This window comes from Antechinus flavipes, chromosome 2, assembly GCF_016432865.1.
Source record: "Antechinus flavipes isolate AdamAnt ecotype Samford, QLD, Australia chromosome 2, AdamAnt_v2, whole genome shotgun sequence".
Taxonomy (NCBI): domain Eukaryota; kingdom Metazoa; phylum Chordata; class Mammalia; order Dasyuromorphia; family Dasyuridae; genus Antechinus; species Antechinus flavipes.
In genome coordinates, this window is record NC_067399.1 from 176,067,563 (window position 1) to 176,095,529 (window position 27,967).

The following is a 27,967-nucleotide window of genomic DNA, read 5'->3' on the forward strand; positions in this document are numbered from 1 at the left end:
TCCTTGGGCTGCTTTATCCTGATGAAAGCAAAGTACAGTGGAAATAGCATCATCTTAAGGAAGCTATCTAATGAGATAAAGGAAACAGAATCATAGTAGATGAAAGTAACTGAGTCCTAAGAAGTAGTTTTTTGTTTGTTTATTTTGGCTGTTTTTATCATCTGAATGAACTGACCAAATTTGAAGGCTGAGGATAAGCAACAAGGGGAAGAACAGAAAGTAAAGATTGGGTTCTAATTCTATTCTTATCAACAAGAATCTTATATAGAGCATTTGCCTAGGTCCTACATCACAGCCCCTTCAGAAAGGAAACACAGATGGTAAGTATCCTTTGAGATTTTGGAAAGAACTCTTCACTATATTAAAAGAGGGTGGTACAGTGGATAGAACATTGGCTCTGGATGCAGGAGGAGCTGAGTTCAAATGAAGGCTCTCGATATTTACTAGTTGTGTGATCCTTTGCAAGTCACTTGACTAAAAAAAGAGGCAGTTCAAAAGAATTTTTTCACAAGCCAGAACTAAAAACAATGTTATAGTTATCAATACTGAGCAAACTCCTCTAGAGGACAGGAAACTCCAGGAGATAAAAATTAAAAGAGAAAGAAGTCTATTTCCCGAGTCTTCCTTAAACATAAATTCTCAGGTACTAGATGTAGAAATTGAACATAAAGCCTCTGAATCCCAATCCAATGCTCTAAGATGAATGTTTCAGAAAATAAAGTAATTTGGCCATCACAGCTATGAATTGAGTATGGTAGATATCCTTTCCCAAAGGTGCCCAGTTTTTTAGCTAGGTCTAAGTTCAAATTATGCTTTGAATTTAAAGTTGCTGTTCCAGGGCCCAATTTTAGCAATAAGATTTCCCTAAAGAGGGAAGTAGTGTTAGCAACACCAATCACCAGAAAGAGAACTGAAGATAAGAGAATATTGTGTTAGTGAGTAGGAGTTGGGAAAGAACTGAAAAAGATTGAAAAAGAAATGCCAAGGATGGCAATAGGCTCAAAACATAATGAGCTATGGAAATTGTCATGCGAATGAAATGTAACCACAGAATGGGAATGTTTATACAAATGGTTCTGCTCTCCAGATGTTGAGGTTAGGAAGAGGGGGCCCCCAAAGTTTGGAGTCCCAGACTGGTGGTGTGAGGTGTCTCAAGAGAATTTGCAGGCTTGAATCCATTTCCAAGTCAAGGGGCAAAGTTTATTTGTAATAGTAATGCCATTACAAGAAGACTGAATTCCAAGAGTATTTAGCTAGGAACCTGAGAGAAGGGGATAGATTTATACAGAATTGGATCTGAACTTCATGTTATTTGCTTGCTAATTTTATGGCTTTCAGGTAGGTTTGAGGGGTGGTCTTATTCACTATTGTCTCAGGTTATTACTGACCAACAGATTATCCATCTGACAGTCAGCAATTTTTGCAGGACCATTCCAAGACTAGAAGACTTTTACAATTATTGACAGACTAGAACACGCTTAGGTCAAAAGGGCTTCAGAGTCACTGCTGTCTCCCCTACATCACAGAGATCGCCAGATGAAAAGATTTAAATGTGGGATATCACTGTTGTTTTATCAAGACTTGTACTTATCTCTGGAGAGTATAAGATTTAAAATGAACATTTTTTGATAAGCCACTTAAATAAGAAGGAGTTTAGAAGTTCAAAGCCTAAAAGAAATTATACTAGATTTGAGAAATCAGACCCCTAAGAAATTAAAGTGTTTAATAAAAAATTAAAAATAGTGACAAGTGGTTTACAGAGCAAAATCAAAGAATCCCAGAATTGGAAGGGAGTCAAATCTGACTATAACTGAAATCCTGGAATAAATCATCCTTTAGCTTTGGCTGTAATATTAATGCTAATAAACAGAACACTTTAAGGTTGCAGAGAATTTTACTGTTATGTCATTTGATCCTTGTGAAGAAGGTGCTAATGTTGAGAATCAGAACCAAAAGGTTGGGGGTCCTACCAGTGTCTCAAAAGAATTTTCAGGCTTGAACCCATCTCCAAGTCAAGGGGCAAAGTTTATTGTAATTGTAATGCCAATTGAAATGGGCTAAGTTCCAAAAGAATTTAGCAAAGAACCAGAAGCAAGAAGACACATTTATCCAGTTCCTCATGGCATTAATATGCTAATTTTATGACCTAGAGGTAGCACTGAGAAGTGTTCTCAGGAATTTGGTTATCACTGACCAGTAGATCTAGAGCTATCCTAAAGCCAGAAGACTTTAGAATCACTGACAGGCAGATTGTCAGAACAATAGGTTAGAGAGTCTCAGGATCAGTAATATATCTTCCCTAAAGTTTAAGGGAAGCATTCTTATTATATTCCTTGGCCAGAAGAATTTCACAGTCATTGAGGGATGATTGTTAGAACAGTAGCACTCTAAGGTTGGGGGGGATCTCGGGATCATTAAAGCCAGAAGACTTTAATTGACAGATTGTTAGAATAGAAGTACTCTAAAGTCAGTGGACCTTAAAATTATTGCTGTTTCCCCTAGAAGCTATGCTCCTTCACTATCATATCTATTTTGCAGATGAGGAAACTGAGGCTGAGCAAGGGTAAGAGATTTGTACTGTGTCATGCAATCTGTAAGGCAGTATCCAATTTGGTTCAGGGCAGCTAAGTGGGGCAGTGGATAAAATGCAGGGTTTGAAGTCAGGAAGACTCAACTTTGGGAGATCAAATCCAACCTCAGAGACGTATTAGCTGTATGACCTTGGACAAGTCACATTACCCTGTTTACCTTAGTTTCCTCATCTGTAAAATGAGCTGTAGAAGTAAAGGGCAAAGTACTTCAGTATCTTTGCCAAGAAAACTCCAAATGGTGTCACTCTCTTTAAGAGTTGGACAACAATAAGAGAAGCAAAGCAACATGGTGCATTAGAAAGCTCAACTCAACTTAGAATCAAAAGATCTAAATTTGAATCCTGCTTCTGTTACTAATCATCTGTGGAGTTTGTCCCATCACTTCATGTCTCAATGCCTTGGTTTCCTATTAAATTGTCAGAGTAGATAATCCCTAATTTCCTCTTTGTGCTAGAACATCCCCTCCTACCATCTATGCCATTATCTTTAGGACAGCAATAAATACAGATTGGTAATAATCTTTGTAGGCTGATAAGATCTTGGTCAACCTATCTGTAAAGCTGAATCAGTTAACAGTGCCCAACGCCAGGAGAACAAGACCTTTGCTTCTGTTGTTATTAAAGCTTTTTTTAGATAAATGGGTAGTGTTCTTCAATCCTCACTACATTTAAATTAAAGAGAAAGATTGCAAAGAGCCAGATCTCTCCTACTGACCTATCACTAGCACACAGACACAAGTAAACATATTCCACTAGCTCTTTAACCTGAGGCAACTTTGGCTTTTTAGATTTCCAAATTATCTGGACAGGATTTAAGGCCATTAAGATGTTTTACCAGGTACCAGGCACTCACAGCTCCATGATTAATAATGGTTAAATCATGACTAATAATGAAATCTCACAGAAGAACAGATGCCCACTAGATAGATTCAGTTTGTGCACTTTTTAAATACCTAGGAAAATCATATTTTAAAAGTCTTCAAATTGGTTTTACTCATTACAAAACAAGAAAATAAAAATCAGTCACCGGAAAATTGCTCAGTCATTTCAGTCATGTCTGATTCTCAACGATCCCACTGAAAGTTTTCTTGGCAAAAATAAAGTGGTTTGTCATTTCCTTCTTTAGTTCATTTTATAGATGAGAAAACTGAGGTTAACAGGGTTAAATGACTTGCCCAGGATCACACAGTTAATAAATCTCTAAGCCAAATTTCAGTTCATGAAGAACAGTCTTCTCGATTTCAAGCCCAGTGCTCTAAACATTGAGCAACCTAACTGCTCCACTAAAAAATACATTCTTCATATTATTGTACTATATATGAAATAAAAATGGATTTTAAATAATTTTAATCTGAGATTTTAAAACAACCTCCAGTGGTTTCCCTATCATTTTACTGACTTAAGATTTTAATAGTCAAAGTAAGAAAGACAAGGTGTGTGTAGTCTCTCCTGCCAACAGGAAGCTATTTCAGGAATCCTATTCTTTTGCACATAAAATATTAATTCCTCCCATTTAGATCTATAGTGTTATCTGAAACTGTGCTCTTTCCCTCTTGAAATTCTTTTCTATTTAGATTTATCTATGTATATGTCACATCTCTATTGCCATCAGAGGAATGTAAGATCTTTGAAAACAGTTTTGTCTCATTTTTGCCTATGTAACCTTAGCAGTTAGCACAGTACCTTGTTCACAGTAGGCAATGAAAAAGAAATGTTGAGTTGTGCTGAATTGAATTGTTTGGAAGTTCTTGCATCTATCATTTCAGAATTGAGAATTTGTAATTTAGAATTCCCTACTTTTAAATCAGTCCTCTGTCTGATCCAAGTAATACCAATTGGGTAGTCTTTTCTGCTTAGAGGAGCAGAGTTCAACTATCCAGTATATGCTGGAACCCATTCCCTCTGTCCAAAGGACTACTGATAATTTCTTCATTTGCCTCAATGATTATTTCCTCCTTCAAAAGGTCAAAGAACCAATAAGGAGAAGTTTAATCCTGGATCTGTTTGGCATCAACCAAGAGGAAATAGCTCTTGGGCTGTAAATGATGGGGATCTTATCTGTTCTATTTTTTTGTGATAGAAGAAAGGTAAACTGGCATATATTAGGTGATTAATAAATGTTGAATAACCTATTAATAGCATGTTATGATATTCACCCTATACTTGGGGAGAGCAGATTATACAGAGATGAGAGGTTACTTAGGATTCTAGGTGAATGATGAAAACTGTCTTCACGTATTTGGAAAAATAAAATACTATTTTTAAAAAAGAATGAAATTTTATTCTTGGATTCAAAAAATCAATGTCACAAGAATAAGATAGAAGTGACGTGGTTAATAATGACAAAAGCTGACATTTACATGGTATATTAAAGTTTGCAGAATACTTTACATACCTAGATTCATTTGATTTTACAATTATGTAAAACAGGTACTACAGGCATAATCCAAAATTTTTATTGTTCAGTAATTTCAGTTGTGACCAACTTTTTGAAATCTCCTTTTGGGGGTTTCTTGGCAAAGATACTTGAGTGATTTGCCATCCTTCTCCAGCTCATGTTATGGTTGAGAAAACTGAGGTAAACAGGGTTAAGTGATTTGCCCAGGGTCACAGGGCTAGTAAATATCTGAGACCAGATTTGAATTATGGAAGATGAGTCTTCCTGACTTCAGACCCAGTGCTTTATCCACTGCACCACTTAATTTCTCTGAAATCTAAAATCTACGGATGCTAAAACTGAGTCTCATGTTGGTTATGTCAAGGGTCACATAGCTATTAAGAGGTAGAGAGCAGTATCTAAATCTGGGCTTCCTGACTTCAAGTCCCGCTCTTTATCTGTAGCATCATGATATCTTTTATAGAAGTTTAACTAAAAATGATCTGGGGTTTTGGTGGATTGCAAGTTTACCATGAATCAATAACAGTGGGTAGTAGAGTAGATAGGATGCTCTATCTGGGGGCAGAAAACTAACTGTATGATATTGAGTAAATCATTTGGATTCTCTTAGCCTCAATTTCCCCTTCTGTAAAATGAACATAATTGCTTGGGATCATTGGGAGAATCAAAGCAAAATATGTGTTAAACATTTTGCAAACAATAAAGCACCATATAAATGCTACCCTCCAAAAAAATGTAATATGATCTTTGGTTGCATTAAGAATGGGCATTATTAAGACTTTGGTTCTGATATACTCTGCTGTCATCAAATCATATTTGGAATATTATATCAATTCTTATTGTCACTGCTTAAGAAATGACATTGATAAGCTGGACAATATTGAAAAGATGGTGATGATTCTCTCTAATATGAAAATTAGCTGAAAGATCTAGTGGTGTTTTAAATAGAAAGAGCAGACTTGAATGGACATGATAGTTATTTTCAAATTTGTAAAGGGCTGCCAAGTGATAAAAGAATTAGATTTGTATTGTTTTATTTCCCCAAAGGTAAGAACTATGAACAAAGAGTGGAATCTGAAAAAAGGGAAACAGAATGATGGCAGGAATAAAGTTCCTAACAAATAGAGTTACCCCCAAGGTGAATAGGTTACCTTAGTAGGTTCCCTTTCATTGAAGGTCTTCAAACAAAGGGTGGATGACATCTTATATAGATAGATTGTGGTAGAGATTCTTCCTGGGACAAGGACTAGAATAAATGTCTTCTGAGATTCCATTCAATGCTGATATTTTTAAAATTCTTTGATCAGTTTTCTGTCTTCTTTTAGAACTACACTTATATCATTCTTGGATTCTTACATAATGAGCCTTTTGTAGAGCTTTTGGGTTAGTAAAATTGGTATGAGGCCAATTAATTTTGACCTAGATCTTCTAAAATTCATACTCTAGTTTCCTATCTACTAACTTCAGACTTTCTGCTCATAAGTGATATAATACTTTCTGTCAACATAATTTCTTGTGAGGAGCATAAAGTTCAATATTAACAAAAAAAAAGTTTCTAAATACCTGTATGGTATGTTCTGTAAATACATCAAGGCTTACTGAAATAGTATTTTATTTTTTAAAGCTCATTATACACCTTGAAGCACTTGCCAAGCACAAACAGGGATCATCTGTTTAAAAAGGCTCTGCTGGAGAGGGGCACCATGGACAAGGAGCACCTGGTCTCTGCAAAGGTTACAGGAACATCCCACTGGGCAGCCATTTGTATACAGAGCTGTATGTCAGCTTGAGAAAAGAAACTAGCTAGCTCAGGAGACTCAATGAGATTATTGGATAATTCTCTAATTGTTCACAAAATGACTAACAGCTTAGATCTGAAATATAGCTTCTGGCAATAAACAAATACAAACAAAAATAAAGGAGAGAATGCTAATATTTCAGCACTAAAGTTTCTCTTCCCTTTCCACTAGAAATTAACAGACTGATAACACTGGGGACTAATATATCATGTCAGCATATACATGTATATATACAAATATATTATGAAAATAGGGATTTACTTTTCTTTCCCCTTAGATTTGTGATGTGACAGAAGAAAGAAAATAAAATTTTAATTGTTAATTGATAAAATCCCACATATTCTTCAAACTTTCTACCTCTGACTCTTGAGAGAAGTACACGTAATTGAAATATGCTGAAGTTTTAATCTAGTTCTTTTGTATTATTGTATTTTTGTATTATTTTAGTTCATAATTCTTTATTACATCTCATCTTTATTTTGGTAGATGACATATCACACTTTAATATGAACAGATTAATTTACATATAAATATCTGCTTTCATGTCTTAGGTAAAGGCATTTAAATTATCAGATATCAATAACAAATTATATGTCCAGTCCAGCTCCTTTAGCTATATGAATTATATTTATTTCATTTTATTCTCATGTAAGAGAAAACTAATTACATCTTTTGAAAGTCCTGGGGTTGGCTTTTCTTTATCCAGAGATGCATTTCCTTCTTCCAGTGGATAGAAGTGAACATCTTTAGAATGACTTTGTATGATTGAATATCCATCTCGGTTTAAAATCACCTGAGCCATCTGAAAACTGCGGAGTGCATACTTTTGACTTTCTTGGTTGGTCAGTTCTATGATTTTCTGAGAAAGGCGATGAGACACTGCCACTGAGAGTGCATCTTTTGGAGAGGGTAGTGTCTGACCATATACTTCATAGAAATGATCCAGAGATTTTCTAAGTCCACCATCTTCCATGATCTCTGGCTGGTTTGCCATGGAGTGATTAAGCCAAAAATTCTCACTGGTCCCAGGATCATTCTGTCCTGAATTTAAGTTGCTGGTTTCTAAAAAATAAAAAATGAAAAATAAATTTCAATAATTGATTTCACATTTTAAAAATATTAGAGAGCAAATAAAAATTATATTATGCTATTTGATTACAAACTTTTTCATGTCCTCATTATATCACATTGCTGATATAATCTAGTAGCTGATTCTTACATGCTCTCCCTTTGCATTCCTAGATTGATATCATGATCCCTTTTTGAATTTCCAGGGTAAGATGTTAAAGATATCCTGCAGAAAATTTAAACCCATTATGTCTAACATTTAATTTATCTTTCTCCTCATTCCTTCTCCTCTCCTAACTTTCTAATTATTGTTCAAAGTCCAACCATTCTCCCAGAAAGTAAGACTCAAAACATAATTTTCATTATTGACTCCTTGCTCTCCCTGTCACTCATATCCAATCAGTTTTCAAATTCTGTCATTTCTACTCATAAAATTTCTCAAATATGCTCCCTTCTTTCATCTGACACTGCTTTCTCCTTAGTGCACATCCTCATCGCCTCACATCTAGACTTACTGCAATGGAAAAGGTGAGTAAAGTACCCTAACATATTTGAGATTGGGCATATGGATTAGGGGTAGTATTGGTTATTTATTTGTGAGAGAATTAAGTTAAATAGCAATAAGAAATCCTATAATGGTAATAATGAGGGCTGATAGTTTGGTAATAGTGGATACAGTTATAGGGATTACTGTTGTTGGAATATTCATTGTTAGATAATAAAGACAGTAAACGTGACATTGCCACAAGCACAGCCAGTTGGTCTCTCTGTTTTGTCTCTCCTCCTCTCTAAGCTAACCAGGCTATATTAGAGACAATAAAAGATCTGAACTTTTATCACCTGGCTATGTTTTGAGAACAAGATCACCACATTTTGGCGCCCTGAATGTGGGACTGATTCAGATCCTGATCCAGTGGAAAACCCTCTGATCCTGATCCAGTGGAAAAGTCTTCTTGACCAGAAATTAGGGTGAGTGCAACAAAGAAATTTTGTTAGAAGAGTTAAAGTAGAATTTTAGCTAAGATGGGACAGATATTTAGAAAACAGCCTGTTTCTGTTCAAGGAAAATGTTTAGAGAGCATTGTCAAAATTATGGAAAGCCAAGGTTTAATTATAAGTTTACAGCAAATCACTGAACTTTTACAAACTTTAAAGGACATATGTCCTTGTTTCTCTCTGGAAAAGGAATTAGATCTAAATGAATGGAAATTGGTAGGAGAGGATCTTTGTCAATTCTATAATAAAAATGGGCCTAACTCAATTTCCAAAGACATCCTTAATACATATAATTTAATACAACTAGCTTTAGGAAATTTTATAAGTATTAAAATAAGGAATTATTTTATTATAAGTATTATTTATTATTAATTAATTACTAATTATTAATTAATTATTATAAGTATATAATTATATTATAAATATTTATAATTATAATTATATATTTATATATGTTATATTTATAATTATAATCTATATAATCTATTATATAGATTATATAGATTATAATTATAAATATAATATATAATTATAATAATTAATATAATACTTAATTACTATAAATAGTAATTGGACCATACTCTATTAATATATATGCTTGGAGAAAAAATGTCCCCCACCTATTCTTTGTGCAAGTCCTGATGTGTTATATAGGAAATGATGATTTTAGTGGGTGGAGGCAGGGGAGGGGAAAGAGAAGCGGAAAGAGAGACTGCTGGCTGGTTTCTTGACACAGCTGCTCACATTGCTATCACGACCCCCCTTCACCTCCGATCCCCCCTTCACCTGCAATCCCCCTTTACCTTTGCTGGCTGGCTTCCTGTCGCAGCTGCCCATATTACTATCACAATCCCCCTTCACCTCAAAAAGAATAAAGATTGAAGATTTTCCCCTTAACCTGAATTCCTGACTCCAGCTGATTTTAAATACACAGCCATCACAATCTGATACTGCCTAAGAAAGAGAGTGAATCAGTGAAATAGGTTAGGTTCACAAGACACAGTAGTCAAACACAGTTAATAATCTATTGTTTGATAAACCCAAAGACTCCAGATTCTGGGATAAGAACTCACTAGCTAATAACAATTTCCTGGAAAACAGTGGCAGAAACTAGGCACTGATCAATATCTCACACCCTAGACCAAGATAAGGTCAAAATGGGTTTATGGTTTAGACATAAAAGGTTGATATTATAAGCAAATTAGGAGAGCAAGTGAGAGTCTACCTGTCAGATCTTTGGAGAAGAGAGAAATTTATGATCAAAGAAGAACTAGAGAACATTATGAAATGCAAAAGGGAAAATGCAAAAGACAAAATTAGAAAGGAAGCAAAAATCTGGTAAAAAAAATTTTACAGTCAGTGTTTCTGACAAAAACCTCATTTCTAAAATATATAGAGAGTGGATTCAGATTTATGATGCTCATTTTAGCTGAATAGCTTATTCTTGGCTGTAATCCAAGTTCCTTTGCCTTTCAGAATATCAGGTTCCAGGCCCTTTGATCCTTTAAGATGAAAGCTTATAGATCCTAGGTAATCCTAATTGTGGCTCCTCGGTATTTAAATTGTTTCTTTCTGGCTGCTTGCAATATCTTTTCCTTGGAGTAATAGTTCTGAAATTTAGCTATGATATTCCTTGGGATATTAATTTTGGGGTCTCAGGAAGTGATCAGTGGATTCTTTCAATGGCTATTTTACCTTCTGAATCTAAGACATCAGGGCAATTTTCCTTTATAATTTCTTGTAAGAAGTCTAGGGTTTTCATCATGGCTTTCAGGAAGTCCAATAATCTTTAGAACATCTCTCCTAGGTCTATTTTCCAGGTCAATTGTTCTTCCTAAGAGGCATTTCATATTTTCTTCAATTTTTTCTTTTTTTTGTTTGATTCTTGAAGTCTTATTAAGTCATTCACTTCCATTTGTTCAAATCTAAATTTTAGTGTATTATTTTCTTCAATTATCTTTTTTTAGCTCCTTTTGTATTTAGCCAATTGAATTGTTTTAAAAGTTCATTGCATTTTTTTCCATTTCACAAATTTTGTTTTTCAATGAGTTGGTATCTTTTTCATATCTATTTTGTAAGGAGTTATATGCTTTTTCCATATCATCAAATCTATTTTGTAGGAAGTTATATGATTTTCTCATCCCTTCTTGCAAAGATCTCATTTCCTTTCCCCATTTTTCTTCTAACTTTCTTTTAATATCATTTATGAAATCTTCTAAGAAAGCCTTGTGAAATGGGGACCAGCTCATATCTCCCTTTGGGGCTTCATGTGGAATTTATTTGCCTTTAGAAACCTCAGGATTTGAGGTCTGTTTTTTTCTCTCTCCATAAAAGCTGTCTATGGTGAAAGTTCTTTTTGTTTTTTTGCTCTGTGTGTGTGTGTGTGTGTGTGTGTGTGCGTGTGTGTGTGTGTGTGCGTGCGCAGAACCGAACAGTTGCACAGGGAGAATTGGATTCGGAAGGTATAAATAACCTGGGAAGAAAAACAAAAATTTTGCTCATTTTTTTTAAGGCTTGAGGGCTCTTGCCCTGGGACAGTTCTGCTGATTGACTTCCAGTGCTGGGTAATCATGGCTAGGTCCCTTGTCCTTCTGTGGCTCACTGGTTTAAAATTTGCCTTTTGTAGCAAATCTGCCAAAGCACCAACTTGCAAGCAGGACAGAGTAGCCTAAGAAGCTCACAGAAGATTCCTAAGTTGTGAAAGCTGGAACGTTCTGACTTCCTGCCCAGTTCCTTGCCCCAGTCTCCCTGTGCTGCAGACTAGACTTGGCAGACTGTTCCCTTGCCCATTTGAAACAGTCTTGTTCTGAAGTTCTTCCAAGATATCTTCTTTTGGAAATTCATTGTACTCTAAATATTTGTGGGGTCTTTGACTCCAAAATCAGGTTAGAGGCTAATCTATTGTTGGTTTGAGAGAAGATCAGAGGAAGTCACAGAAAGTCATGTCTGCTTTCCTCCATCTTGGCTCCATCCACACTAATTCAAATTTATAAAAATACAAGTCATTCTTGAATTGACAAATGGTCAAAGAAGATGAATAGACAATTTTCAAATGAAGAAATTAAAGGCAATTCTAGTTACAGAAAAATGCTCTAAAACAATATTGATTAGAGAAATTAAAATAAAACAACTCTGAGATATCACCCCATATCTGTCACATTGGTGAAGATGACAGGAAAAAATAATGAGAAAGGGTTGGAGGGGATGTGGGAAAACTGGAACACAAATGTATTGTTGGTGGAACTGTGAAATGATCCAACTAATCTGGAGAGGAAAGTGCTATAAATATGTGCACACCTTTTGATCCAGCAGTGCAACTACAACCTCTGTATCCTAAAGAAATCCTAAAAGAGAGAAAAGGACCCACATGTGCAAAAATGTTTTTAGCAGCTCTTGTTGTGGGGGCAAAAATTGGAAAATGGGTAAATGTCTATCAATTAGAGAGTGGCTGAATAAGTTATGGTATATGAAAGTAATAGTACTATTAAAATGATGAATAATATGATTTTAGAAAAGCCTGGAAAGACTTGCATGAACCGATGCTGAATGAAGTGAACAGAAATAGGAGAACATTGTATTTATCAACAAGATTATGTATGATCAACTGTGATAGATTTGGCTCTTTTGATGATTCAAGGCTATTCCAACAGACCTGGGATAAAAATGTTAATCACATACAGAAAGAGAACAATGTAGACTGAATTGGATTGAATAGTGTTTTCATCCTTTTGTTTGTTTTTCCTTTCTCATGTTTTTCCCCTCTTTGGTCTGATTTTTCTTATACAACATGATAAATATGGAAATGTGTTTAAAAAAAATGATTGCACATATTTAACCTGTATTATATTGCTTGCAGTTTTGAGTGAGGGGTGAGGGGGAAGGAGGAAGGTAGAAAATTTTAGAACACAAACTTTTACAAAAATGTATGTTAAAAACTATCTTTACATGATTTTGGAAAAATAAAATACTATTGAAAAAAATTTTTCTCCTTTTTCCAAATGCACATCTCGTAAGGCCAGATTATCTTAATATGTTTACTTCCAAAAAAACTATCACAACAGACTGAATGCAGAAGCAGATATAAGAATCTGTCTTCAATTGAGCCAAAAATTAAAGAGATTTGCAAAAAATATGTAAACAATTTCATTCTCACAAATTTTTTTTTAATTTTGGAATAGCTATTTTTGTGTTACTTATGTTAATATGTAATAGGTTTGTTATTGTTATTTTAAAGTGAATAAACATTTTAAATTTATTTATTTATCATTTAATTTTAAATTAATAATTTTCTTTAAAAAATCAATTGTTTTTATTTTTAATATGGTAAACATTGGTAGCTATAATCTACATAAACAAAACCACTTTGGGATGCTCAATAATTTTTAAGTATATAAATGAGTACTCAGACCAAAATATTTAAGAATTTCTGCTCTATATTTAACAAATTTTATTTTATTTTATTTATTATTCATTCATTCATTTTTTCATTTATTTGTTTATTTATTTTTGCTGAGGCAATTGAAGTTAAGTGACTTGCCCAAGGTCACACAGCTAGGCAGTGTTAAGTGTCTGAGTTCAAATTTGAACTCAGATCCTCCTGACTTCAGGGCTGTTGCTCTACCCACTGCAGCACCTAGCTGCCCCTATTTACCAAATTTTAAACAAATTTGAAAATACCATTGACTATTAAAACATTTTAATAAAAGAATTCCATTTTTGTTAAAGAAAAGGAAAGTTGGTATTGTTCCTTCACCAGGGTTATACCTACACTGCCTGATTTCCTCCTTGTTGAAAGTAAAAAATACAAATAAACAGTGGAAGTTAGGGGGAATTATCACTTGATAAATTTTAATTTGGTGCAATTCACAAAAAAAAATTAAGTATCATTTGTGTGCAAGGGACACATGGCTGCTATGGGCACAAAGACAAAAACAAAAGAATCCCTTCTAATTCAACAGCTTATATTCTATGTTCCTGCACATTGATATAGGCACTGATTATTTTTCATTTATTTATAAAGAGATAGATAGGTAGTACAGTAGATATAATGTTGGAGTTGGACTCAGAAGAACCTCAATTCAAATTCAGCATAAAATACTTATTAGGTGTAGAACTCTGGGCAATTCACTTAACCTGTTTGCTTCAGTTTCCTCATCTGTAAAATGGGAATAATAATTGCACCTCCCTCTCTGATTGAGGGTCAACTGAGATAATATGCACAAAATGCTTTTCAAATTTTATATTCAAATTTCAAAGATTATTGTTATTATTATCTTATCTTCCTTTATCTCCTCAACCTTCCCCCCCCCCAAATTGGGGAGGTATAAAACATTACGTCCAAACATAATTTATTCAAGTTTTGGTGATTCCAAATGTCAAGACACTTACTCCAACTTCAAGTGTAAGGCTTATGAATAAGTCAGGGACTATAAGAATATGATTACTAAGGAAATGGATAGCTACTAATAATGGAAACTTTACTTGGTTTTTGATTAGTCATTTGGAGTCTAATGGCCACAAATACACACCATCTAAATGTGAAGTAGAATTCACTTATGTATAATACATAAGAAATTTGTTTGTTGAGAAATTTCAGTCTGTACTATAGGAAAATTTTTTCTATTGACCATATAGTTTCACTTGTTTATTTTCTGTTATCAGTCCTGAAGTTACAATAAAGCAATCTTTATTGTGATGTGATCCTAAAAGGATGTCAGGATGTGATCCTAAAAGATGCCCAGATGAATAAGTAGGCAAGATGGTTACTATTCTCCTTGGTAGAAAGGCTATCTTTATTCCCTTTCATCACCTCATTATTTAATTCTACTCACTTCACTCTCTTCCCCTCTCTTTTTCTTATGTGTGTCTCTCTCTCTCTATGCTAGCCTTCATTTTGAGGAAATGTTAACATGTTAATTACATGTTAAATTTTATTCCACATGCCTAGAACAATGTGGCTAATTGCTAGAGATAATGTCATCTAAACCCACTCTGTGACTTAGATTATATCCTCCAATTCCTTTCCCCATCTCTATCATGCACCCTTTGACCTTAGTCATAAATAGGAGGTAAATAAGCAAGATGAAGTTTAGAATGAGGTGTACTACTTGTCATCGGTATGACCCCCAGCATCATAGAGCTAGAAAGAAAAAGGCTGTGTTTCCTGGAAAAACAATTGACCTGGAAAACAGATCTAGGAGAGATAATTTAGGAATTTTTGGACTAGGCCATGATAAAATTACAAAAAAGAACCTGGACAGCATCTTTCAAGAAATTATCAAAGAAAACTGGCCTGATAACGTAGAACCCAAAGGGTAAAATGGTCATTGAATCTTTTTCAGGAAGTGATTGGTGGATTTTTTCAATAATCTTGAAAGAATCCACCTATCACCTCCTGAAAAACATTCCCCAAATGAAAATACCAAGGAATATTGTAGCCAAATGTCAGAATTATCAGGTTACAGAGAATATATGGCAAACACACAGAAAGAAACAATTCAAATATTGAGGAGCCATAATCCTTGGTTGTAATCCAAATTCCTTTGCCTTCTGCAATATTATATTCTGAACTCTGCAGTCCTTTAATTTGGAAATTCTAAATCCTGGATAATCCCGATTATGTCGGGATTTGAATTTGTTTCTTTCTGGTGGGGAACCTCAATCTACTTCTATCAGAATTAGATCAATCTAAACACAAAATAAATAATAAAAAAATGAGAGGTGATTAGAATTTTAGAAAAATTAGATATGATGGACCTCGGAAGAAGTCTGAATGGAAATAAAAAGAAATATACCTTTTTCTCAGTGATACATTGCATCTACACAAAAACTAAGCATTTATTAGGAAATAAAAACTTCACAATCAAATGGAGAAAGACAGAAATGTTAAATTCATCCATATCAGATAATGATGAAATAAAACTTACATGTAATAAAGAACCATGGAAAATTAATTAAAAATTAATTGGAAAAAATCGGAACTAAAAAACATAATCCTAACGAATGACTGAACCAAACGAAACAACCAAAAATTTCATCAAAGACAATGACAATAATGAGGTGGCATACAAAACTTCTGGACACAGCCAAAGCAGTACATAGGGGATATTTATGTTACTAAAGGTTTACATGAATGAAGTGGAGAAAGAGTAGATCAATGAATTGGGCATGCAACTAAAAAAGGCTAGAAAAGAACAAATTTAAAATCTCCAATGAAGTATCAAATTAGAAATTCTGAAAATCAAAGGAGAAATTAATAAAATTGTAAGAAACGATTGAATTAATAAATAATTAATATTTTAATTTAATTTAATTTAAATGATTAATAAATTAAATTAATGAATAAAATTAAGAGCTAATTTTAGGAAAAATATTAATGAAATAAACATGATTTTTTAAAAGAAGAAAACCAAATTACCAGTATCAAAAAAGAAAAGGATAAATTCACCACATTGAAGAGGAAATTAAAACAATAAATAGGAGCTATTTTGCCCAATTGTATGTCCAGTAAATCTTACAATCTAAGTGAAATGGATGAATATTAATAAAAATATAAATTGCCCAGATTAGCTGAAAAAGAAATAAAATACTTAACCCCATTTTAGAAAAAGCATTGAATAAGCCATCAATGAACTCTCTAAGAAAAAAAGATCTCCAGGTCTAGTTGGATTTACAAGTGAATCTTACCAAATATTTAAAGAACAATTCCAATATTATACAAACTATTTGGAAAAATAGGAGAAGGGGTTCTAGCAAATTCTTTTTATGTCACAGATATGGTGCTGATAACTAAACCAAGAAGAGTCAAAACAGAGAAAGGAAATTATTGATCAATTTTCCCAATGAATATTGATGTAAACTTTTTTTATTCCCTGAGGCAATTGGGGTTAAGTGACTTGCCCACAATCACACAGCTAGGAAGTGTTAAATGTCTAAAACCAAATTTGAACTCAGGATCTCCTGACTTCAGGTCTGGTGCTCTATTCACTGCTCTACCTAGCTGCCCCAATGTAAACATTTTAAATGCAATATGATAGTAATTTATCGCCAGAATAATACACTATGACCATGTGAGATTTATACCAGAAATATAGAGCTGGTTCAATTTTGGGAAATGTATCGGCATGATTGATCACATCAATAACAAAACTAATAGGAATCATATGATTATATCAATAGATGCAGAAAAAGGTTTTAATAAACTATAACACCCATTACTATTAAAAGCACATGAAAGCAAAGGAATAAATGGAAATTTCCTTAAAATGTTAAGTAGTATCTATCTAAAACCATTAGCAAACATCTGAAATGGGGATAAGCTAGAAGGCTTGCCAATAAGATCAGGGGAGAAACAAGGATGCCCATTATCACCACTATTATTCAATAGTACTAGAAAGCAATGAGAATAAAAAGAAATTACAGGGATTAGAAAAGGCAATGAAGAAATAAAATGATTACTTCTTGCAGATTATATGATGCAGATGATATTAGAGAATCAGCTAAAAAACTACAAAATTAACAACATTAACAACATTGAAGATATAAAATAAACCCACAAAAAATCATCAACATTTCTATAAATTACTAGCAAAGCCCAGCAATAAGAGATAGAAAGAGAAAATTTATTTAAAAAAAAAATTGCAGATAGCTTAAAATATTTGGGAGTCTGCCTACCAAGACAAACCTAGGAAATATGTGAACACAATTACAAAATACCTTTTACAAATTAAGTTAGATCTAAACAACTGGAAAAATATTAGTTAATCATAGGTAGATAATACACCATGATCAAGTAGGATTTATACCAGGAATGCAGGGCTGGTTCAATATTAGGAAAACTATCAGTATAATTGGCCATATTAATAATCAAATTAACAAAAACCATATGATCATCTCAATAGATGCTGAAAAAGCATTTGATGAAATCCAACATCCATTCCTATTAAGAACTTTTAAGAATATAGGAATAAATGGAATTTTCCTTAAAATAATCAGTAGCATCTATTTAAAACCAGTAGTAAGCATCATATGTACGGGACAAACTGCAACCATTCCCAATAAGATCAGGAGTAAAACAAGGTTGCCCACTATCACCGTTACTATTTAAAATTGTATTAGAAATGCTAGCTTTGGCAATTATAGTTGAGAAAGAGATTAAAGGAATAAGAATAGGCAATGAGGAAACCAAATTATCACTCTTTGTTGATGATATGATAGTATACTTAGAGAACCCCAGAGACTCTACCAAAAAGTTATTAGAAACAATCTACACCTTCAGCAAAGTTGCTGGATACAAAATAAACCCACATAAGTCATCAGCATACTTGTATATCACTAACAAAACCCAACAGTTAGAGTTACAAAAAGAAATTCCATTTAAAGTAACTACTGATTGTATAAAATATTTAGGAATCTATCTGCCAAGGGAAAATCAGAAACTTTATGAGCAAAACTACAAAACACTTTCCACACAAATTAAGTCTGATCTAACCAACTGGAAAAATATTAAATGCTCTTGGATTGGGCGAGCAAATATAATAAAGATGACAATACTACCTAAATTAATCTATTTATTTAGCGCTATATCAATCAGACTCCCAAAAAACTACTTTGATGAACTAGAAAAAATAACAACAAAGTTCATATGGAAAAACAAAAGGTCAAGAATTTCAAGGGAATTAATGAAAAAAAAAATCAAATGATCATGATCTAGCTGTACCAGATCTAAAATTATATTATAAAGCAGCAGTTACTAAAACCATCTGGTATTGGCTAAGAAATAGACTAGCTGATCAATGGAATAGGTTAGGTTCAAAGGACAAAACAGCCAATAACTTTAATAATATAGTGTTTGACAAACCCAAAGACACCAGTTTCTGGGATAAGAATGCATTATTTGACAAAAATTGCTGGGACAATTGGAAATTAGTATGGCAGAAACTAGGCATTGACCCACACTTAACACCGTACACCAAGATAAGGTCAAAATGGGTTCATGACCTAGGCATAAAGAATGAGATGATAAATAAATTGGAAGAGCATAGGATAGTTTACCTCGCAGACCTGTGGAAGAGGGAGGAATTTATGACCAAAGAAGAACTAGAGATCACTACTGAACACAAAATAGAAAATTTTGATTATATCAAATTGAAAAGTTTTTGTACAAACAAAACAAATGCAGACAAGATTAGAAGGGAAACAATAAACTGGGAAAACATTTTTACAGTCAAAGGTTCTGATAAAGGCCTCATTTCCAAAATATATAGAGAATTGACTCTAATATATAAGAAATCAAACCATTCTCCAATTGATAAATGGTCAAAGGATATGAACAGACAATTCTCAGACGAAGAAATTGAAACTATTTATAGACATATGAAAATATGCTTTAAATCATTATTAATCAGAGAAATGCAAATTAAGACAACTCTGAGATACCACTACACACCTGTCAGATTGGCTAGAATGACAGGGAAAGATAATGTGGAATGTTGGAGGGGATGTGGGAAAACAGGGACATTGATACATTGTTGGTGGAATTGTGAACACATCCAGCCATTCTGGAGAGCAATTTGGAACTATGCTCAAAAAGTTATCAAACTGTGCATACCCTTTGATCCAGCAGTGTTTTTACTGGGCTTATACCCCAAAGAGATACTAAAGAAAGGAAAGGGACTTGTATGTGCCAAAATGTTTGTGGCAACCCTGTTTGTAGTGGCTAGAAGCTGGAAAATGAAAGGATGCCCATCAATTGGAGAATGGTTGAGTAAATTGTGGTATATGAATGTTATGGAATATTATTGTTCTGTAAGGAATAACCAGCAGGATGAATACAGAGAGGACTGGCGAGACTTACATGAACTGATGCTAAGTGAAACGAGCAGAACCAGGAGATCATTATATACCACAACAACGATATTGTTTGAGAATGTATCCTGATGGAAGTGGATCTCTTCGATAAAGAGAGCTTTAATTGATCAAAGATGGACAGAAGCAGCTACACCCAAAGAAAGAACACTGGGAAATGAATATAAATTGCTTGCATTTTTGTTTTTCTTCCCAGGTTATTTCTACCTTCTGAATTCAATTCTCCCTGTGCAACAAGAAAACTGTTCAGTTCTGCACACATATATTGTATCTAGGATATACTGTAACCTATTCAACATGTAAAGGACTGCTTGCCATCTGGGGGAGGGGGTGGAGGGAGGGAGGGGAAAAATTGGAACAGAAGTGAATGCAAGGGATAATGCTGTAAAAAATTACCCTGGCATGGGTTCTATCAATAAAAAGTTATTTAAAAAAAAAGTCATAGGTAGGAAAAAGTAATCTAATAAAAATAACAATTCTACTTAAATTAAATTCTTATTTAGTGTCATCAATAATATTTACAAATTTATTTTATAGAACTAGAGAAAATAATAACAAAATTTATCTGAAAGAACAAAATGCCAAGGATATTAAGGGAATTAATGTAAAAAATTCAAATGAAGAGGCTTAGCTGTACTAGAACCAAAACTATAATATAAGTGGTAATAACCATAAATATTTGGTACTGGTAAAGAAACAGAGTAGTATATCATTAGGAAATGGGTGAACAAGTTGTACATGAATGTAATGGAATACTATTGTGCTTTAAAAAATGATGAGTAGGCAGATTTCAGAAAAATCTGGACTTATATGAACTGATGCTGAGTAAAGTGAGCAGTATCAGGAGAACACTGTACATAGTAACAGCCACACTGTATGACAATTAGCTATGAAAAATTTAACTCTTCTCAATAATGCAATGAATGATCCAACACAATTCCAAAAGACTTATGATGGACAATATTGTCCCTAACAGAGAAAGAAATATAAGTTCTGAATGCAGACCAAAATCTACTATTTTCATTTTGTTCTTTGTTTTTTTTACTCTTTCTTGTGGTTTTCACTTTTATCTTGATTCTTCTTTTCTAATATGACTAATGTGTAAATGTTTTTAACATGATTGCATATATATCACCCATATTAGATTGCTTGCTGTTCTGGGAATAGGAGAGGCAAGGAAGATAAGTAAAAAAATTGTAACTCAAAATCTTATAAAAATAAATGTTGAAAATTATCTTTACATGTAAATTGGAAAAATAAAATAATATTAAAAAAAGATAATCAGTTCTGCAATCATACTAATATTCTAGAATATAATAGACATAAGCTTGTAAATTCTGGCTCTCTTTGCATATATCTTCTGTGTATGGATTCCCAAAGGCCAGGACAAAAACTAATAGCTTCACCATGGCTATTGGCAGCAGAAGATATTTTCTTATCTTGACAACTCAAGTGTATTAGTACCATTTTATGTATTTTGGGAAAGTTTAGCTTAATGTTTCCTAATACTTATTTGGTCAACAAAACACTTTGATAACTGAAATAAATTAAAAGAATCATACATAGGCGAAAGAATCTTGTTATAGACACTTTTCTTGAGAAAAAAATAAGGTTTAGAGCAAAACAGAAAAAAGGCATCTTCAAACCAAAAAACATAGTATATTATAAGTACTTTTGGTACATAATTCTATATTAAATTTATTGAAGAAAAAGATATCAGTAACATCAACATTCTCACAGAACTCATATTCACTAAATAACTAAGTTCCATGGAATAGTCCTAGAAATGTTGTCCTAGCTAAGGTTCTTAAAAATAATACACTTAAATGGTTTTCCAGATATCCCTACAAGTAAGAAAATGAGGATTTTTAATCCATATTTTTTCCCAATATATCCTAGTCACAGAAATATAGTACAAATATTGAAACAATGTTGGAAGGTTTACATAAAAATTGCAGGACAGAGATTAAATATGATAAATTAGAAACACAGATAATCTTTAGGCTTTGTTTGTTATTCTGATAATAAAAATCCCATTTTTGTGAAAATCATATTTTCTAATTTGAGCATCATAACTTGGATTTGATAATTCCTGACATTCATAAGAATCAAATAACATTTTGGAAACAACCATAGATATGGCCTGCACCTCATATGGGGAAGTGCTATTATTATAATGCAGTGGAAAAAGCATAACTCTTAGATACCTTTATTCCAAATGAATCTTATAGCACTGATAGTTATAAAGATATGTCTTATCACATAATTACAAGATGTCACATATAAGGTAGTAATAAGATATGTTACATCTAATTTTGCTACCAATTCATGCACCAATTAACAGGTGCAGATCATCATTCACATAAAGAAATGAGGTGATGGTAACTTTAAAATATTTACATGGCTCTTTATACTTTTCAGAATTACTGTATCAATCAATCCATTTCTGAGCTTCTGTAGGATACAAAGGTGATACAGGTTTAAAAAAATTAAAACACTCCCTCTATACTTAGACAAACTAGGGAAACAAAGAATTATGAAACATTTTTGCTATTCTTAAAGAGCTAACACTCCAGTTGGGTTTAAGGTTGAAGAGAGGATAAGACATATACTATCACCTCTACTAAACTATGTTCCTTTAGGGAATGCATCATATCATTATATATTTCCTTAACATAGAACAGTAAGCTAAGTTTATTTTATTTTATTTTTGCTGTATGAGGAATTTTAAATAAATTTATATTTTATTAATCACTATGGCATCTATATGCAATAGGAAAGAGTAATGCATATTATACGTGAAACCATTTATTTAGTTTACATAAAGTTATATCTGACTCCTGTTGCATATTTTGATAGAACTAAAAATCAGAATGGTGGTGCTTTAGGTGTGTATGTATATTAATTCCCTGTTGCATATTTGATAAGCATTGGAATTGGAAATCAGAAAGCAGTTTAGAAAAATAAAATTTTAGACTAGGAACTTATACCACATAATGCAATAAATTCAAAATTGAAATGCCATCTAAATATAAAAGGCTACATTATTAAACAATTAGAAGACAATGGAAGGAAATACAATTCATAAATATAGCTTAGGGAAGAATTTTCAGTCAAACAAGAGGGAGATAAGATCTTAAAGGAGATAAATTGCATAAAATTTTAAAATATTCTATGTGAACAAAAAGAATGTATTGTTAGTTTAAGAAAGAGGTCTTTAATTTTGGGGGAAAAACCTTTTTCATCAAATATTTTACAAAATAATCTGATGTTGAAGATACATGTGGATATCAAACAAATGTATAAAACCAAGGGCCATTCACTAATGAAAAAATGGTCAAAGGCTATAGTCATTTATCAAAGGAAGAAAGACAAAACTATAAGGAAGAGCTTCAAATCACTCATGATAAGAGAAATATAAGTTAAAACAACTCTGAGATTTCACAATGAATGGACAAAGATGAAAAAAGACAGAAACAGTCAGTGTTAGACTACTGGTTAGAGAGTTTAATTTCTATGATTAAATAGATTGTGGAAAAACAAAAATTTCTGTTTTTCCAAAAATATTAATACACTATTGGTAGAACTATGAATTGGTCCAACTAGTCTAGTAAACAATTTCGAATTATTCAAGAAAGTCACTTAAATTGCCATTACAATTTGATCTAGAGACTTAGTGGTCAAGGAAGTCAGACAGAAAGTTCCCATATATCAAATATTCATTGTAGTACCTTTTGTGTAGCAAAAAAAAAAAAAAAAAAAAGAAAAGAAAAGAAAAGAAGTTAGTGCCAATGTTTGGGAAAAGGTTGAATAAAGTGCTGTATAATGTCATGGGATATCACAATTAATATAAGAAATTACAGATATGAAAAGTTCAGATAAACACGAGAAGATTTTTATTAACTGACACAAAATAAAGTAAGCTATCCCAGAAAACAACATGCACACTTATAATACAGTAAATGAAAAAACATGAAAATGAAATTTAATAATATGTAATTGAATTGACTAATCGTGGCCCTACAGAAGAGATTATTTAAAACATCTTCCTCCTTCATTAAGGGAAGGTGTGGTGGTTCTTTTTCTGTGGGAAGACTCACTAGATGAAAAGGTAGGATTTGATGGGTTAAAGTGGGTATACTGGGAAAAACATGATTCAAAAAAAAGGGGGGCATCATTAAAATTTCAGTAATTAAAAAAAAAATTTAAACTTTTTAGTTTTAGGCAGACAATTGTCTGCTGCACAGACCTATAGCAAAGATATAAACTTTTAAAGATATAATATACATGATGTTTAAAATATAGGCACTTAACAAAGATTTTCCAAGTTGAACTGAATAATGAGGAAACTCAAAACGTAAAGCAATAAATCACACATTCCAAATAAGCAATATAAGTACCAAATAATTTTTGTTCAAGAAAGAAGAGAAGATTTTAAAATGAAATGATCATGGAGAACAGTGCTGAACTTGGGAATCAGAAAGATGAAAGCTTTACTCCTACCTCAGACACAAAGTAACTTTGTCACTCTGAGTGAGTTGTGTAATTTCTCTCAGCTTCAGTTTCCTCATGTGTAAAATGGAGATATTAATACCTACTCTACAGGGTCATTGTATAACTCAAATTAAATGAGCTACTATATTTAAAGAAATCTGCAAACCTTAAAACATTCATAATAAAAATGTATAAATTAATAATATGCTATATTAACAAATACATTAATGAATGAATAATTAAAATAATAAACATAAATAATGATAAAGACCCAATAAAATAAATAAGTAAATAAATTAGGAGTATTGGTTATTATTATCCAGATAGATGGTATTGGATTTAGTTGGGTCTTGAAGAAGGGATAGGCTTAAGAAAAACAGGAAGAGGAATGAGGCATTTCAGGCTAGGGAAATGCTATGAATTAATAAGCAGAGGCAGAGAAACACAAAGTCTGGGCATACCAGTTTGATTAAATAGTGACTATACCCTCAATAATACTGGGAGATTAAAATGGGAATAGGTTTTGGAAGGCCATCTATATTGCCAGAGTTAAAGAGTCAGATGAATATTTTTGAGAACCATCTTCTCCAAGTAAAAACATATGATGAAAATAATATTTTAACACTGGTAACAGGGGACAATTCCCTTGAATTCAATAAATATTTATTAAACACTAGAGGCAAAACACTTAATAACAAATGCAATGCAGATTTTTGATTACAATGAGCAGAACTTCATATTAATAGCTAAAGAAGGGAGGGAACATGAAAAGAAAAATATAAAATAGCAATTTATATTTTAGAATCAAAATGACCAGAGGATCATAGATTTTGATTTGGAAGGAACTGGATAGTCCAACCTTCTTATTTTATAGATTCAAGAACTGAGTTCTAGACATTAATTGACTTTACCACAATGACACAGGTGGGATTTGAACTGAGGGTCACATTGGTCCTGACACTTCCACTTGTAAACACATTTTTTTATTGGCAACTCCCATTTCATTTTCTCCCTATTTCAATAACTACCTCATTTCTAAATGTTTCTTCCTAGGTCATGATCCAATTATTATCTGCCATTTAGAGAAATATTGATTCATTGTACTAGATCTCCATGTTTTTAAATTGTTCTTTAGTCTTTTTTAAAAAATAAAATCATAACTAGATTATTGTATTTTGAAAAACAATAGTTTGATCTTTTTTAAATTTCAAAAGATCATTTGCCAGTACATCACTGGTAAAAAGTTATAAATCATTTCCCATACACAACTGACAACAACAATAACAATTCTTATTCACTGGTTAAAGAATCTTAGAAAAACCAATTCTAATAGCATCAATTTCTCACTACCATTAAACACTGTGTCAACCCTAAGAAAGTTATAAAATCATTATCTAAATATCTACATAAAGACCAAAAAGTCTTGAAAAAACAAAGGATTCTCTCATTTTCATTTTACAGATGAAAAAACACACAGATGACCGGTCAAGATTCACATAATAAAGTAGTGATGTGCTAATAATAAAGTCCTAAAACTGAGCCATAGTTTGGCCCCTTAATAATTTCAAATACCTCCAAATGGCTGGCTGTATTTTACAATGCCATGGAAGATAGTGTATCAACTTAGACTTAACCTATGTATAGAGGAAATGGGGGATTTGGGGTTGGTTTCCTCTCCCTTTTTGTGAATAAAGGGAAATATAAAATTAAGAATCATTAGCATAGACTATAATAATATTGAACTTTGAATCAGGAAGATTTCAGTTCAACTTTCCAGGTTGATGATTAAATGATAGTTTAAAAAAATGAGGAGCAAGATTAAGTATTAAAAGTGGAGGCCTGAAACAATGGTTTTCTTGAAATACCATTTGGAAGTAGGGGATATTACTCAGACACTGGTGACACTTAATGAATAACATTTCAGATTAATTGTTCAGGCTGGATTTTGGTAGAGATGTTTCATATTTTATACAGTAATGAGAAAGACTTATTAATAGAGGGAAAAACATTAATGCATGATTTGGATTACTGGCTGCCATGGCAACATGGCATTTTGATGACAGCTTATTTTAGCAGAATTAAGTTTACCAGGAACAGTTAATTAAGATAATACATGGAGCTTAGAGCGCAAAAACAATGCTAAGAATTATTTAGTCAGGTTGGCTGCATTTTTAGCAAGACCTCATTCAAAATGAAGTAATTTCCATTTGCCATGTGAGGAGGCTGATTTATTTTCCTTCCATTGGACTACATTTCCTCAATACACACACACACACACACACACACACACACACACACACACACACACACACATACTCTCTCTCTCTCTCTCTCTTTACATATATATATATATATACACATATATACATATATATGTATATATATACACACACATATATATAATACTCAATATTAATATGCTCAATGTACTCAATTCAAATATACTCAAAATCAACAAGTAACGTTTTAGCAGCTATAAGATCAAGAATATGATGGAATAGCATACCCATCAAGACAGTATAAGTTATAGTGAAGAAATCCATATGAAAAGGATGAGAAGGACTTTTCAAAATGAACTATATTTGTACTTTATGCCTATGTTAAATGGGCTGGATACTGCTTTTTCCCATATATAGCTCAGATTCCCTTGGATATAGACTTTACCCAACTCTATTGATTGCCCTAAATTAATCAATGTAAGGAAGGAAATAGCCTGCCTACTCTCTTTTAATTAAATTGTAAAGTCTTTGAAGATTCTTTTTTTATCTCCATCTTTATATGACCAGAACCTAATATGGTGGTGACTTAGATACCCCCTTCTACTAATATAGATTGCAAGCTCTCTATGACTTGTACATGGTCTTCAAAAGGTGCTATATAATGACTACATATAAATAGCCGATGTCAAATTGCTTGCCTTTTCAGTAAAGGGGGTGGGAGGGAAGAAAAGAATTTGTAACTCAAAATCTGAAAAAAAAAGAATATTAAATTTGTTTTCACATGTAATTGGGGAAAATAAAATATTAAATCAGATTTTAAAAAATAAATAGATTGAATAATTTTTAATAGGTGCTGTGTCTAACCTAATAGATCCAATCTAGCCTCTGAAAATTCAGTTAATCTGAGCCTTTGACAGAAGACAAACCTAGTGCATTGCTAAGTTCTAACACAAGTTCTCTTCCAATTTCTTGGGATTGTCCAGAACTCAAAGTTTCTTCTGTTATAATGAAACAACCAAATGGGACTTTCACTAAGGTGCTTGTCCATAGTGGAAGGGTATTCAATAAAGAGCTTTTTTGCAGATAACCGATCTCACAAATATTCCAGGACTCATCTATTCAAGTGATTGTTGTACCCATCAAAACTGGGACTCCTAGTTCAACAATACAATAAAAGGAAATGGCTCATTTTGTAAGGATAGATATAGGAATCAGCCCAAAGTCATTTAGATTTGACTCTGGTGAATCAATCATTGGTGAAACTCGGTGACACTATTCCTGATAAAAGCACATACACATATCTATAAAACTTCACTCTAAAAATGAGACTGTCTCATGTTAAACTTATAAAGTCTCTGAACTCCTTCAAAAAGGGATTCCTCAATTTTTAAAAAAAGATACTCCTCTAAAAATTACATGAATGATGGCAACTAGACTGAAATATGAGCTCTTAAGGGGACTACCTTGAGAGGATGTTATTCATTTAGAAGTGTAAGTTTCACTACTTTATAGTCATACCTCATAGGTCTTGATATTT

At 32.8% G+C, this 27,967-nt stretch overlaps 1 protein-coding gene across 1 annotated transcript in view; it reads right to left on the reverse strand.

The window, feature by feature from the left end:
* Positions 1-4,848: 4,848 nt before the first annotated feature.
* SHLD1 (shieldin complex subunit 1) overlaps positions 4,849-27,967 on the reverse strand; it is a 132,637-nt gene continuing 109,518 nt past the window's right edge. Inside the window, exon 3 of the mRNA XM_051975959.1 lies at positions 4,849-7,849. Coding sequence (XP_051831919.1) covers positions 7,416-7,849 — 434 coding nt within the window. The 3' untranslated portion in view covers positions 4,849-7,415. The remainder of the gene's footprint in view (positions 7,850-27,967) is intronic.